General features: G+C 38.2%; 1 protein-coding gene across 6 annotated transcripts in view; it reads left to right on the top strand.

Annotated features, from left to right (window-relative positions):
* LOC121736877 (serine/arginine repetitive matrix protein 1) overlaps window positions 1-13225 on the top strand; it is a 66035-nt gene that overhangs the window by 17667 nt on the left and 35143 nt on the right. The window contains exon 1 of one of the 6 annotated variants that reach the window (XM_042128354.1): window positions 7151-7733. The exons of the other annotated variants lie outside the window; for them this stretch is intronic. Within the exon in view, the coding sequence (XP_041984288.1) occupies window positions 7683-7733 (51 nt within the window). The 5' untranslated portion in view covers window positions 7151-7682. Of the gene's footprint in view, window positions 1-7150; window positions 7734-13225 lie in introns of those variants that run through there. 6 annotated transcript variants of the gene reach the window in all.

The raw sequence follows: 13225 nt of genomic DNA, 5'->3' as shown, positions 1-13225 counted from the left end.
TTTTTCTATACAAACATTGTCCCCTGTTTCCTCCCTGGATAATGCCGGTAGAGTTATGATTTTTTTCCTGAATATATATGGCCACTATTAGCATGTCCCTATGTTTTCTTTTTTTTCATAATTTTATTATTAAAAAGATAAGAACGTGCAAAAACCCAAAAAAATGGCCAGATTTTCCTCTGTGTTCAAACACCCAGAAAACAAAACTGGCTAAAATATACAAAAAAAATAAAACATAGGAACACAGCTCAAGCCTTGCTTTAATTCTTAATGAAAAAGTGCTTAAATAGGTTAAGTTTTAGAGAAAGAATCAGCGGACAACGAATCGAAGATTTTCTGTTCTTTTATTAGAACTTATGTTGTCTCTATCGCGCTCTGCGGTGGGAGACTTGAGATTGGTGAGACAGCAATACATTTTCAAATACCTATTTTCAATTTCTCTCGCCCCTGGTGTATCCTCTTAAGCAAAATATCATAATTATTAGATGGATCTGTTTGATGAATCTTTATTAATATGCATTATATCATATTTGATGAATCAAAATAATTATATTTAGAAGAACGGATTACAATTTACAATCGAAGCCAAATCAAAATTCGAATCGCGCTCTGAGATCTGTGGACTGTGGTAGGAAAAGCCGCATGAAACAGCATGTGTGCGTGAGCAGGATAGCTTGGGACTAAAGTCACGTTCGAGTGTTCAGAATCAGACCCCTGGACAGTCGTCACAGTGAGCGCGCTTGACCTTGGCAAATTCGACATAAAACCACCGCCATTACGTCAGTCTCAGCGCACAGTGTTAATGCAATCTTAACAAGTACAGTTATGTTCAAAATTCAAAAGGTGTTACCAAAGAACATTTTTTTTTGTTATTCAATAGTTTACCTCTATATCTATCTTTTATATTCTATCTTTTATACGTGGGAGAGCCATGCTTCGGCACGAATGGGCCGGCTCGACCGGAGAAATACCACGTTCTCACAGAAAACCGGCGTGAAACAGCGCTTGCGCTGTGTTTCGCCGAGTGAGTGAGCTTACCGGAGGCCCAATCCCTTACCCTGTTCCCTTCCCTACGCTCCCCTATTCCCTTCCCATCCCATCCTTACCCTCCCCTATTACCCTGTTCCCTCTTAAAAGGCCGGCAACGCACCTGCGGCTCTTCTGATGCTACTAGTATCCATGGGCGACGGAAGTTGCTTTCCATCAGGTGACTCGTTTGCTCGTTTGCCCCCTTATTTCATAAAAAAAAATCTACTTCTATAGGGAACATTATATTATACTGTAGTCTACAAGACTTTACAGTATATAATGCAAAAAAGATAAAATTGAGTTTTTTCTTTTCATAGGGATGTTTTTTGGTGTAAATTGTAGTGTGTTGGATCGGAAAACGACACGTTTGTCACTATAAACTCGTAGTTCCGGAGACATGCGAACACAAACATAAAAACATACATACATACACTTATGGGTACATTTTTTCAGACGCTGATATACGTAGACTAATATAGTATACGAAAACTGGGCAGTTCTAAACCGGTTAGAATCGATAACCTCCTTTTTTTGAAGTCACTTAAATTGTAGAGTTTCCACACAATTTTCACATGTGCATTGTGCATACAAAACACGGATTGGAGATTACCCCCCTTACTAATAAACGCTGTATAAGCTTTGAATAGTTATACAGTGTTTTGTCTTTTTCAATCCAATTAAAAATGTCACTGGTGTGACAGGAACAAAACACTGTATAACTATTCAAAGCTTATACAACGTTTATTAGTAAGGGGGAAAATCTATAATAATTTAATTTATAATATTAATTTAGCATAGGCGGCCAAACCAAATAAAACATGCATTTCGTTCATTCTATGTTGTATGGAATAAGGTGCTAACTCGTATTAAGAGGAGTCTACACCACCGATTTTCCATACAAACGTTGTCCCCTGTTTCCTCCCTGGATAATGCCGCTAGAGTTATGATTTTTTTCCTGAATATCTATGGCCACTATTAGCATGTCCCTATGTTTTCTTTTTTTCATAATTTTATTATTAAAAACGATAAGAACGTCCAAAAACCCAAAAAAATGGCCAGATTTTCCTCTGTGTTCAAACACCCAGAAAACAAAACTGGCTAAAATATACAAAAAAGATAAAACATAGGAACACAGCTCAAGCCTTACTTTATTTTTTAATGAAAAAAGTACTTAAATCGGTTAAGTTTTGGAGAAGGAATAAGCGGACAACGAATCGAAGATTTTCTGTTCTTTTATTAGAACTTTTGTCGTGTTGTCTCTATCGCGCTCTGCGGTGGGAGCCTTGAGATTGGTGAGACAGCAATACATTTTCAAATACCTATTTTCAATTTCTCTCGTCCCTGGTGTATCCTCTTAAAATCATTGCATACATTCAAAATTCAAAATCAAATTCACTTTCCATTTCAAAAAATATCTTTGAGTGAAATTGTGAAAGTATATAAACAATATAGTTTAAATGTTCAACTTGGCAAAACTATCACGTAGACACCGAATTTGCATTGCATTCAAATGTTACGTAAGACAATTTGACATTGTATTTAGTTTCGATTTTATCGCTCACAGTAACATCAAACTAAGTTACGACTGCCGACAATATACATGCAAAATAGGGATATTTTGTACATAATAGCGTACATGCGTCGGATGGGCATGTAAAAAGTCGGTCCTGCGCCTGATCTCTCGCCGGTCGTGTCGGTCTTCCGTCCCACTGGGTTATGAGAGTAAAGGAATAGAGAGTGCTCTTGTGTACTGCGCACACACTTGGGCACTATAAAATTACTCCTGCGTAGCTGGCCTGGTTTCAATGAAACCGGCCACCGTCACCGAAACCGGTGTGGGAGCTATTATTATTATAATAGCGTACAAAACTAATTGATAATACTTTAGGGCGTATGATGCCTGTTTTCACCAACCGCCTCCTAACGCTAAGTGGTCCCCTAGCGGCCATTAAGGGTACATATCCTTCAAGATTTCACGATTTTTTGTGTGTCACGTTCGTCCTTAGGGCGTAAGAACTTTTGCAAAACATTACTTTTTTTTAAGTGTGTTTGTTTTAAGAGATATTTGACCCGCAAAGATCGCTAGGGAACACGTCCTAGCGTTAGGAGACCGTTGGTGAAAACAGGCAGCAGTCCCCTGTATAGAGTTCACTGTGTAAGTAGCAACGTTGATAAGAGCAACTTTTTTAATTTTTGTAAGGGAAAACTCATGACGCTGGCGCTCTTATCCGTACAAATAAAAAAAAAGCTTTCAGCGCTGCTACTTTCACAGTGAACTCTTCATAAGGGATTGCAGAATTTTTGTGATAATAAAAATTAATTCCTTACAACATTTGAATTACTCGCAATTTCAATATTAAAATTAATAAAGTCACAAATGACAATAAATAATATTATTATAGCACATTTCTTCACAACAGTCCATTATTTTTACCGTTTGTTGCGAAGTAACAATTTGCTACGCCAACTTTTCTGAGAACTGAAATTTTAAGAAATACTATTGTGATGTTATTAAGTGCTCTAAAATATTTTTATGGTTTACTTTATATTGCAATGATTACTACGCTGTTCGCTTTTATTATACGAGTACTAGATGTTGACCAAATTTGTTTATCGCGCGGGAACCGTACATTATCTTACAACAAAACCATACTATCTCCATACCCGTTTCTAAAAGTATATCCATACCGAATTCCATCTAAGTTGGTTGAACCATTTAGGGTGAAGCCAAACAAGCGTAATTTGTGAGTTGTGAGTCGCAGAATTTCGGTCGCATAAATATATTTTCAGCAGTAGACGACTATAGGCTGATATGATGATGATGATGATGATGAAATATATTTTCATACAAATCATGACTCACAAAATTACGCTCGTGTGAATCAAGCAGACTCCACACCAAATTCTATCTAAGTTGGTTAAACCATTTAGGGTGAAAAGGTACCTAACAGATAGACACACTATCGCATTTATAATTATACTAGCTCACCCGAAAAACGTTGTTTTGCTATAAAAATCAGTATAAAAAGTAGATAAAAACCTATTCTCAGGCCTACCGAATGTACAAACAAAATTTCATTAAAATCGGTTGAGCCGTTTTGGAGGAGTTTCTATTGAAGTGACGTAATAATTATATCACCATGGCAACGTCCATCGCTATCCCGTCGCACAAAAAATGGTCCCCTTCAATCTCGAGTTGTAATAATTTACTATTATTTATCCAACAAATGCACTTATCAATATAAAAAGTAGCCAGTAGCCGATTCTCAGACCTGCTGATTAAGCATACTTATAAAATTTCGTAAAAATCAGTTAAGCCGTTTTGGAGGAGTACGGTAACTAACATTGTGACACGAGAATTTTATATATAAGAGGATTAGACAAGAGGCAACAGACAGACACTTTCGCATTTTATTAGTAAGTAAACCATAGCAACGTAGAAACCAGACTATACTTTCGTTCACTGCCGAGGTAGCGGTGTGTGAATTCGCGGAAGTGTAAACTGGGTGACAGTAATTACATTATAGACGCACGCCAGCCAGCGCGGCGCGTGCCACATCTTGTACAGTCAATCCATGGGCGTACCGAGGGGGGAGGGGGGGGGGGGGGGGGGGGGGGGGGGGGGGGGGGCAGCATTAAAAGTCATGTTATACCAAAATTGGAATGAAAATTGAAGCTGTTGTTTTTTTTTATGAAATAAGGTGGCAAACGAGCAAACGGATCACCTGATGGAAAGCAACATCCGTCGCCCATGGACACTCGCAGCATCAGAAGAGCTGCAAGTGCGCTGCCGGCCTTTTGAGAGGGAATAGGGTAATAGGGGAGGGTAGGGAAGGGAAGGGCAGGGAATAGGAGAGGGTAGGGAATAGGGTAGGAGATTGGGCCTCCGGTAAACTCACTCACTCGGCGAAACACAGCGCAAGCGCTGTTTCACGCCAGTTTTCTGTGAGAACGTGGTATTTTAACGTGATATTCATGCCGAAGCATGGCTCTCTTACGTTAACAATATTATACTACTAACTAAAAAAATATATTAGAAGCATGGAGTTTCTATCAAATTCCTATCTTTACTAAGACTGTCATCAAAATCCCTTCTATTCCAGGCTAGGAATTCCCTCCGAAAAAAAATCCTTAGTCGAGCATATAACCTCCTCCTTTTTGGAAAGCGGTTAAAAACTAGAGTTTTGACTTTTGACTCGTTCACAGGTTGTGATAATATGCCTACGCAAGAATTTTTAAATTAAGAATTATTTAAAAATAAGATTTCTTCTCGTTTGCGACAGCATAATTATTTACTGCAAAAATAATCTCGCAAAAATTATGATGGCTATTTAGAGGGTCTAAATAGCCATCATAATTTTTGCGAGATTATTTTTATTGTATTTTTAATAACCACAAATTTTAAACGTTTTCCAGAAAACGATCCCCTCACCTGGTAACGTAATAAATTAATAATGCGGCTTTCCAGAATTTCCACCTGTGGAAAATTATGCAGTTTTCCCCTCGGTTATATTTTTTTCGTTGCTTATGACTTCTCAGATATTTATTTAGCAAGTTATATTACTATAATGAATTAAATAACGCCCACAACTCCGTTGCGCCAAAATTCATTTATCACACGGAAACCGTAATTTTTTTTGGGATTAAACTATCCTAATTCCTATGTTCAGGAACATAGGATACTCCTGGGATTCAAATTATCTCCATACCAAACTTAAGCGAAATCGGTTCTACGATTCGAGCGTGAACAGGTAACAGACACACAGACTGACAGACACACACACTTTCGCATATTTATAATACTAGCTATTTGACCGAGCTTTGTTCGGTATTCGATAGAAATAAAATGACATTTTCAAAAAATGATTCCTAGCTAGATCGATTTATCGCCCCTGAAACCTTGAAATATTATACTAAATTTCATGAAAATCGTTGGAGCGGATTTCGAGATTCCAATTATACAGGGTGTAACAAAAATAAGTGATAATACTTTAGGGTGTGTACGTGTTCCTTGTAGAGAGTTCACTGTGAAAGTAGCAGCGCTAAAAGACTAAATTTTTTTTTCACTTTTGTATGGGGAAACTCGTGACGCTCGGGCCCTTGCCCATACAAAAGTGAAAAATTTTTTTAGTCTTTCAGCGCTGCTACTTTAACAGTGAACTCTCTACAAGGAACACGTACACACCCTAAAGTATTATCACTTATTTTTGTTACACACTGTATATATAGGTACAAGAATTGCTCGTTTAAAGATATAAGATTAGTTGGATTTTAATATTTTTTAAAGTTTAATTTTTTGAATACTATTGTAAATTACTTCTAAGGAATTAAAAACAAACGTTCTAGATCTATTTAAATGAAAACAAATTTTGATATTTAACATGTAGTTAAATGTCACTCTATTTCTGTACAAACTGATCGATTTCGTTTGATATACGACTTCGATAACCGTGACGGAGTGCCAAGGCCATTGGAATGGTCAATGTGTTGACCACTTCAGGCCACAAGAGAAGGTGTACGAGGCCTTGGTGTAATGTCAAGTGTGGTGACACCTTCTGGTTTCTGGGGATCGTGACAAAAATTTTCTTTTCTCTAGCGTTTTTGTTTGGCTGATGTCAAAACATTTACTAGATAATCATCGAAGCTGTTGAGTAGATAAACTTCTGTAAAAAAACCTTAGAAACCAATCATGAGACTTATAAAGGAGTGTTGATAATGGTAGATGTGATTGGTTATTTGGGAGGAACATATTTTTTGCAGACAGAATTAGTTAAAAAGCTATTTTACTATCTTATATATTGATAAATCTCCTAAAATCTAGATTATAGAGTCATTGCCCTTTTAGTCTGCGTTTTTATAAAAAATCATTATAAACAATAATTATGAATATTTTAACACGATAAATGTCTGTCCTGCCTAAATATAGACTAGGGGCCGTGCGGTCAGTGCGTGCGCCCCACCGTGGTATCGATCCCACCACCATCTACCACTCCCTCGCCTTAGTCGGCCATCGCCCCGCGACAAGAAACCACTTAAAACACTGGCCATTAACAAATTATATTAAAAAATATATCTGTCAGAATAAGTTTAAAAATATACAGTGTCAATTTTAAAATTCGAATTCGCGTGTTTGCCGCCAGTGACAAGTGCTATCAGTGAGTGCTCCTAATTGCGCGGATGGTGACTCACGCTGACCTGGATTAGTCAATTACCACCATTTGAGCATCTCTATTTGACACTTAACGGACTACAACCAGATCTAGTGTTCTAAAAAAAGGAAGTAAAAACCTGGAAGAAAGGTTAAACTAGAAGAACAGTTGAATTATTTCTGCTGGCGTTTTCTCCTCGCTAATCCATGCAAAAAAGGAACTTATCAGTCTATCAGATGCAAATCGCAGTTATCTAGTCCCCTACGTGCGACACGGACGGGAGATATCTGCGTCTCGCTCGGCACACTAACCCGGCGGACCGTAGACATTTCTTCTATCAGCTGATAGTCATTACGAAGAAATGTTTTGCATAACATCACGTTTACCTGTGTAGAGTCAGACGGCGGAGAGCGCAGTCGCGCCATTTTGTTTTTTTAAATCGAACGACGAATTTTTTTTTTTCGAACGACTTTTTTGTGTCTGTGCAAGTGAGATGGTAGTGTGATGGAGAGGAGCGTTTTGGCGGAACCGCGGCACGTCCAGTGGGCTTCGGAGGTGAGTTGACATTGACCTTTGACCCCTGGGTTTCGACCTTTCGAAACCAACTGGCCTGAAGTTTACTGTTATATTTGAAAAATGAATTGAGGAGGTAATGATTAATGACTAATACAAAACAGGACTGCTATTAAAATAAAAATAATATCATCAGGAGTAGAAGCAATTGCGTGGTGGAGTTCTTCGCTCCTTAGTCTCTACATTTTACTGAAACAGCAACACTAACATAGATTACTAATAAGTACTAATTAATTATTATTGTTGTTAATTATTAGTAATTAATGCTACTAATACAATATACTACAGTTTACAAACACTGTTCACAACACCAATTCTTTTCTGGAATATAAACTATCGAAACAGTACATAATATAATATTCTGAAAAAAGATAAATATTATTAAACTTATGTATTCAAATCTGTTGTAAGGACTTTTAATTATTATAGTACGGGAGCTCTAAAACAATTTTTTTTATTACTATCGAGCTGATTTTTGTATGTTGATAGGTTAATCTTATATATAAAATTCTCGTGTCACAATGTTAGTCACCGTACTCCTCCAAAACGGCTTCACCGATTTTTAACTGAGAATCGGCTACTGGGTACTTTTATATTGATAAGTGCATTTGTTGAATAAATAATAGTAAATTATTACAACTCGAGACCAACGGCGACCATTTTTTGTGCGACGGGATAGCGATGGACGTTGCCATGGTGACATACTTATTTAGTCACTTCGATACAATAATATGGGCGAAATCAATGATGTTTTTAGGGTTCCGTACACAAAGGGTAAAAACGGGACCCTACTGAGACTTCGTTGTCTCTCCATCTGACTGTCCGTCTGTCTGTCTCCAGGTTGTATCTCAAGAACCGCTATAGCTAGACTTCTGAAATTTTCACAGATTGTGTATATCTGTTGCCGCTATAACAACATATACTGAAAACAAAATAAAATTAATATTTCAAGGCGGCTCTCATACAACAAACGTCATTTTTTCGGCCTTTTTTTTTTTTTTTTTATGAAATAAGGGGGCAAACGAGCAAACGGGTCACCTGACGGAAAGCAACTTCCGTCGCCCATGGACACTCGCAGCATCAGAAGAGCTGCAGGTGCGTTGCCGGCCTTTTAGAGGGAATAGGGTAATAGGGGAGGGTGGGGATTGGAAGGGAAAGGAATAGGAGAGGATAGGGAAGGGAATCGGGCCTCCGGTAAACTCACTCACTCGGCGAAACACAGCGGAAGCGCTGTTTCACGCCGGTTTTCTGTGAGAACGTGGTATTTCTCCGGTCGAGCCAGCCCATTCGTGCCGAAGCATGACTCTCCCACGTATAGATTATATTTCTCCCACGTATAGATATATTTTTGTTCTATATCAATAATGGAAAGAGGTAGGCACTTGAATTTTTTACACATTCTTTTGTTATATGTTTACTTTAATATTAAATAATAATATTAAAATAAAATACATACAAAAAACACAATTGTTAGCCTATTTTTGCTCTGTATCGGTACGGAACCCTTCGTGCGCGAATCCGACTCGCACTTGGCTGATTTTATTTACAATAAAATATTACTGGGCGAAATACTTTAGATGGCAAAACAACGTTTGGCGGTACAGCTAGTAGTTATATAATTTAAGAGTGACATTATCCTACAAATAGAACAATCAATATTTTAGGACCATCAAGTCAAAGTATGAAATCCTTTCTATTTCTGTTAGCTACCACTTTCAAGATTTTTCGCAGATAAAAATGTTGTTCGTCTTATCAAAATGTAGCTACTTACAAAAAAATTAGCTTCATAGTAATAAAAAAAAATGTTCTAGGGCTCCCGTATAAGACAGCTAGTTGAAAACAAGCCAACAAGAATATCCAAGTTGGAAACATCAAGCCAGCTAGTAAAAATTAAAAAGTCTTCTAGAAATGCCTTTAAAAAAGGCGGCCATTTTGTCAGTTTTTCTCATTCTACGAATACAATTAATGCTTGTCTTGTCTAAAACTCATAAAATGTGTAATAAAAGACTGGATTAAAACTCTTTGTTATCATAATGTTGGCAACACTCCAAGTCTCGATCTGGAATAAAAATTGTGGCGTCATGTTGGTACGGGATTAGACTGAAGAAGAGATGACCAATAGGAAGACTCATATAGTCGATACATATTTATGCTATAACCATACCGGTACAAATTGGAAGCCGTCTACATGAAGCGGCACGTGTCGTGGCTAGCTTCGTGTCGCTAGCTGCAGAGGAGAGGAGAGGAGGAGCTGCAGATTTGCATCTGATAGAAACCAGTACTGTTGCGACGATACGTCGTCTGCGGTTGCTTCATGTCGCCCTCTGCCAACCAGCACTTACTGATACATTATTCTTAATCAATCAATAACTTATTAATACATTATTCTGTGTCCAGAGGGTCCTTTTTAGTGACTGGTATAGGCTGCCCATACTACGAGTATTTTTCATTCATTTATACACACGCGAGCGTGCGTTCGCGCGAGTTAGCGTTGGTCCTAAAACGGAACCCTAACCATCTGTTTTTTGGTATGTTGATATGTTAATAGTTATGTAATTTAAAAATAACATTGTCCTACGAATAGAACAATAAAACAATCCATATTTTGGAACCATTAAAATTAAAGTATGAAATCCTTTCTATCTCTCTTATCATCATACTTTCGAGATTTTTCGCAGATAAAATTGTTGTTCGTCGTTGATCCTGGACTAATACACCCTCACCACGCCCACGGTTGTATGTCTTGGTACTATTCTTTCAATTACACTTATAATGTTCTATTGTTTATTTATATTATTTTCTCGAGAGAACATTGGCAAACAATCCCTAATAGAATCACGTTCGGCTTAGATAAGAAATTGGTGTATTGATTTCTTATATATATTTTTTTTATGAAAGAAGGGGGCAAACGAGCATACGGGTCACCTGATGGAAAGCAACTTCCGTCACCCATGGACACTCGCAGCATCAGAAGAGCTGCAGGTGCGCTGCCGGCCTTTTAAGAGGGAATAGGGTAATAGGGGAGGGTAGGGATGGGAAGGGAAGGGAATAGTTGAGGGTAGGGAAGGGAATAGGATAGGGGTTAGGGGATTGGGCCTCCGGTAAACTCATATAATATGATGTTGGGTAAAGGAAACACAGTCAGATTGATCACCAGTGTATTCACTCACATCATATACAACAAGTTACAACTTACAACATTAGAACGGGCACAACTTGAACATAACAAATTCAACCTTAACTCCAAAGCGTTAACGCACTTATTACTTCTGAGAATTTAAAAAGGCATGTGGATCCGCGCGAATTCGCGTGAATGCGCCCGACCAACGCTGATTGGCCTTACATAAGTAATGTATACGTTACGCTCTGGAGTTAAGGTTGAATTAATTTCTGTGTTCAGTCTTTGGGAATTCGCTTCGCTTCGACTCTGCGCTATTATAAATTGATAATTAACTAAGTCAGGACTCCGTATCTGAAGAACTTTACATTCATACGTGGGAGAGCCATGCTTCGGCACGAATGGGCCGGCTCGACCGGATAAATACCACGTTCTCACAGAAAACCGGCGTGAAACAGCGCTTACGCTGTGTTTCGCCGAGTGAGTGAGTTTACCGGAGGCCCAATCCCCTAACCTCTACCCTATTCCCTTCCCTACCCTCAAATATTCCCTTCCCTTCCCTTCCCTACCCTCCCCTATCACCCTATTCCCTCTTAAAAGGCCGGCAACGCACATGCAGCTCTTCTGATGCTGCGAGTGTCCATGGGCGACGGAAGTTGCTTTCCATCAGGTGACACGTTTGCTCGTTTGCCCCCTTATCTCATAAAAAAAAAATAGGACTATATCCTTACGTCTTTGACTCCACTTTGGGACTATGCATACTTCTCTAAGGAGTAAGGATAGATCTGACACAGAATATTTCCACACCTCAGTAAAGTCTGCGAGGCTAAAATGGTCACATTTAACAATACCGCAGAGTACTATAATACTGCGGGGCTAAAATGGTAGCTTTGAAGAATCATGATATGATTCATAATATGATTCATTTTTCTAAAATCGCAAAACGCAACTCTGCTTGCAATTCATTTCTGTATTTTTGTACTGATTTGACATTTTGTCAGTTGACAGTTTTGACAATTCATTTGCTGAATTGATTGAGAGGAATTGCTAAATGTGACCATTTTAGCCCCGCTGGCATAAACCATACTTATCATTCAATTCAGCAAATGAATTGTAAAAACTGTCAATCGGACAAATGTCAAATTAGTACGAATTTGCGATTTAAAAAAAATTAATTCCAAAGTGACCATTTCAGCCCCGCAGTTCGGTGGTTTAACCGTGAAGAAGCATACAGACAGACCCACTTTGGAATTTATAATATTAGTATTAATTATGCTCTACTGATGATAATGATAATGCAGCCAATGATGAAATAGATTACGAAACAGATGAAACAATTAATAATACACTGGCTGTGGCTGGAAGTCGTTAATCATTAAAAAATATATTAATGACTAAGAACGGATGCTCCAAATACCAATTTTAATGTCAAATATTAAATGCTGTGATATACAAGGTGTAACTTAACTAAGTGATAACTTTAGGGTGTGTGTTCCTGGTAGAGAATTGACTTGAAAGTAGCAGCGCTGAAAGACCAATTTTATTTTCACTTTTGTATGGGAAAACTCGTCCATCTCTCAACTCGTTTTATCCCGGAAAAATGTACGGTTCCTGCGCGATAAACGAATTATGGCGCAACGGAGTTGCGGGCGTCATTTACTTTTCTGTAAAGATTGAAAGATAAACATTTTTTACAATTTATTTTTAAGTACATACGTACTTTATTATTCGTAGTACGTATCCAAAAAAAGAACAAAAAAAAAACTGTCGTCTACAGCTTGTCTGTGGGCTTATACGTGGGAGAGCCATGATTCGGCACGAATGGGCCGGCTCGACCGGAGAAATACCACGTTCTCACAGAAAACCGGCGTGAAACACCGCTTGCGCTGTGTTTCGCCGAGTGAGGCCCAATCCCCTACCCTATTCCCTTTCCTACGCTCCCCTAATCCCTTCCCTTTCCATCCCTACTACCCTATTACCCTATTCCCTCTTAAAAGGCCGGCAACGCACCTGCAGCTCTCCTGATGCTGCGAGTGTCCATGTGCGACGGAAGTTGCTTTCCATCAGGTGACCCGTTTGCTCGTTTGCCCCCTTATTTCATAAAAAAAATCAGAAAAGAAGATTGTTCCCTCAATTGAGCCAATCCTGAATTATGATTTATGAATTAAAAATTAGGGTATGGAATTATAATTTTGGAACGAGATCTTATAACCCCTAGATAATAATTGAAAGTATATTCTGTATCTTCTGATATTTAGCACTAGTGACTAGAGCCTACTGTGAAGTACTGTGTATTAATAAAAACAGCAAAATATTATACTTACTTTTCCACCTGGGCTAATTGTTTCTTGGTCAT

This window comes from Aricia agestis, chromosome 19 (genome assembly GCF_905147365.1).
Source record: "Aricia agestis chromosome 19, ilAriAges1.1, whole genome shotgun sequence".
Lineage (NCBI taxonomy): Eukaryota > Metazoa > Arthropoda > Insecta > Lepidoptera > Lycaenidae > Aricia > Aricia agestis.
Note: the sequence above shows the minus strand (reverse complement) of the source record. Positions and strands in the feature narration are given on the sequence as shown.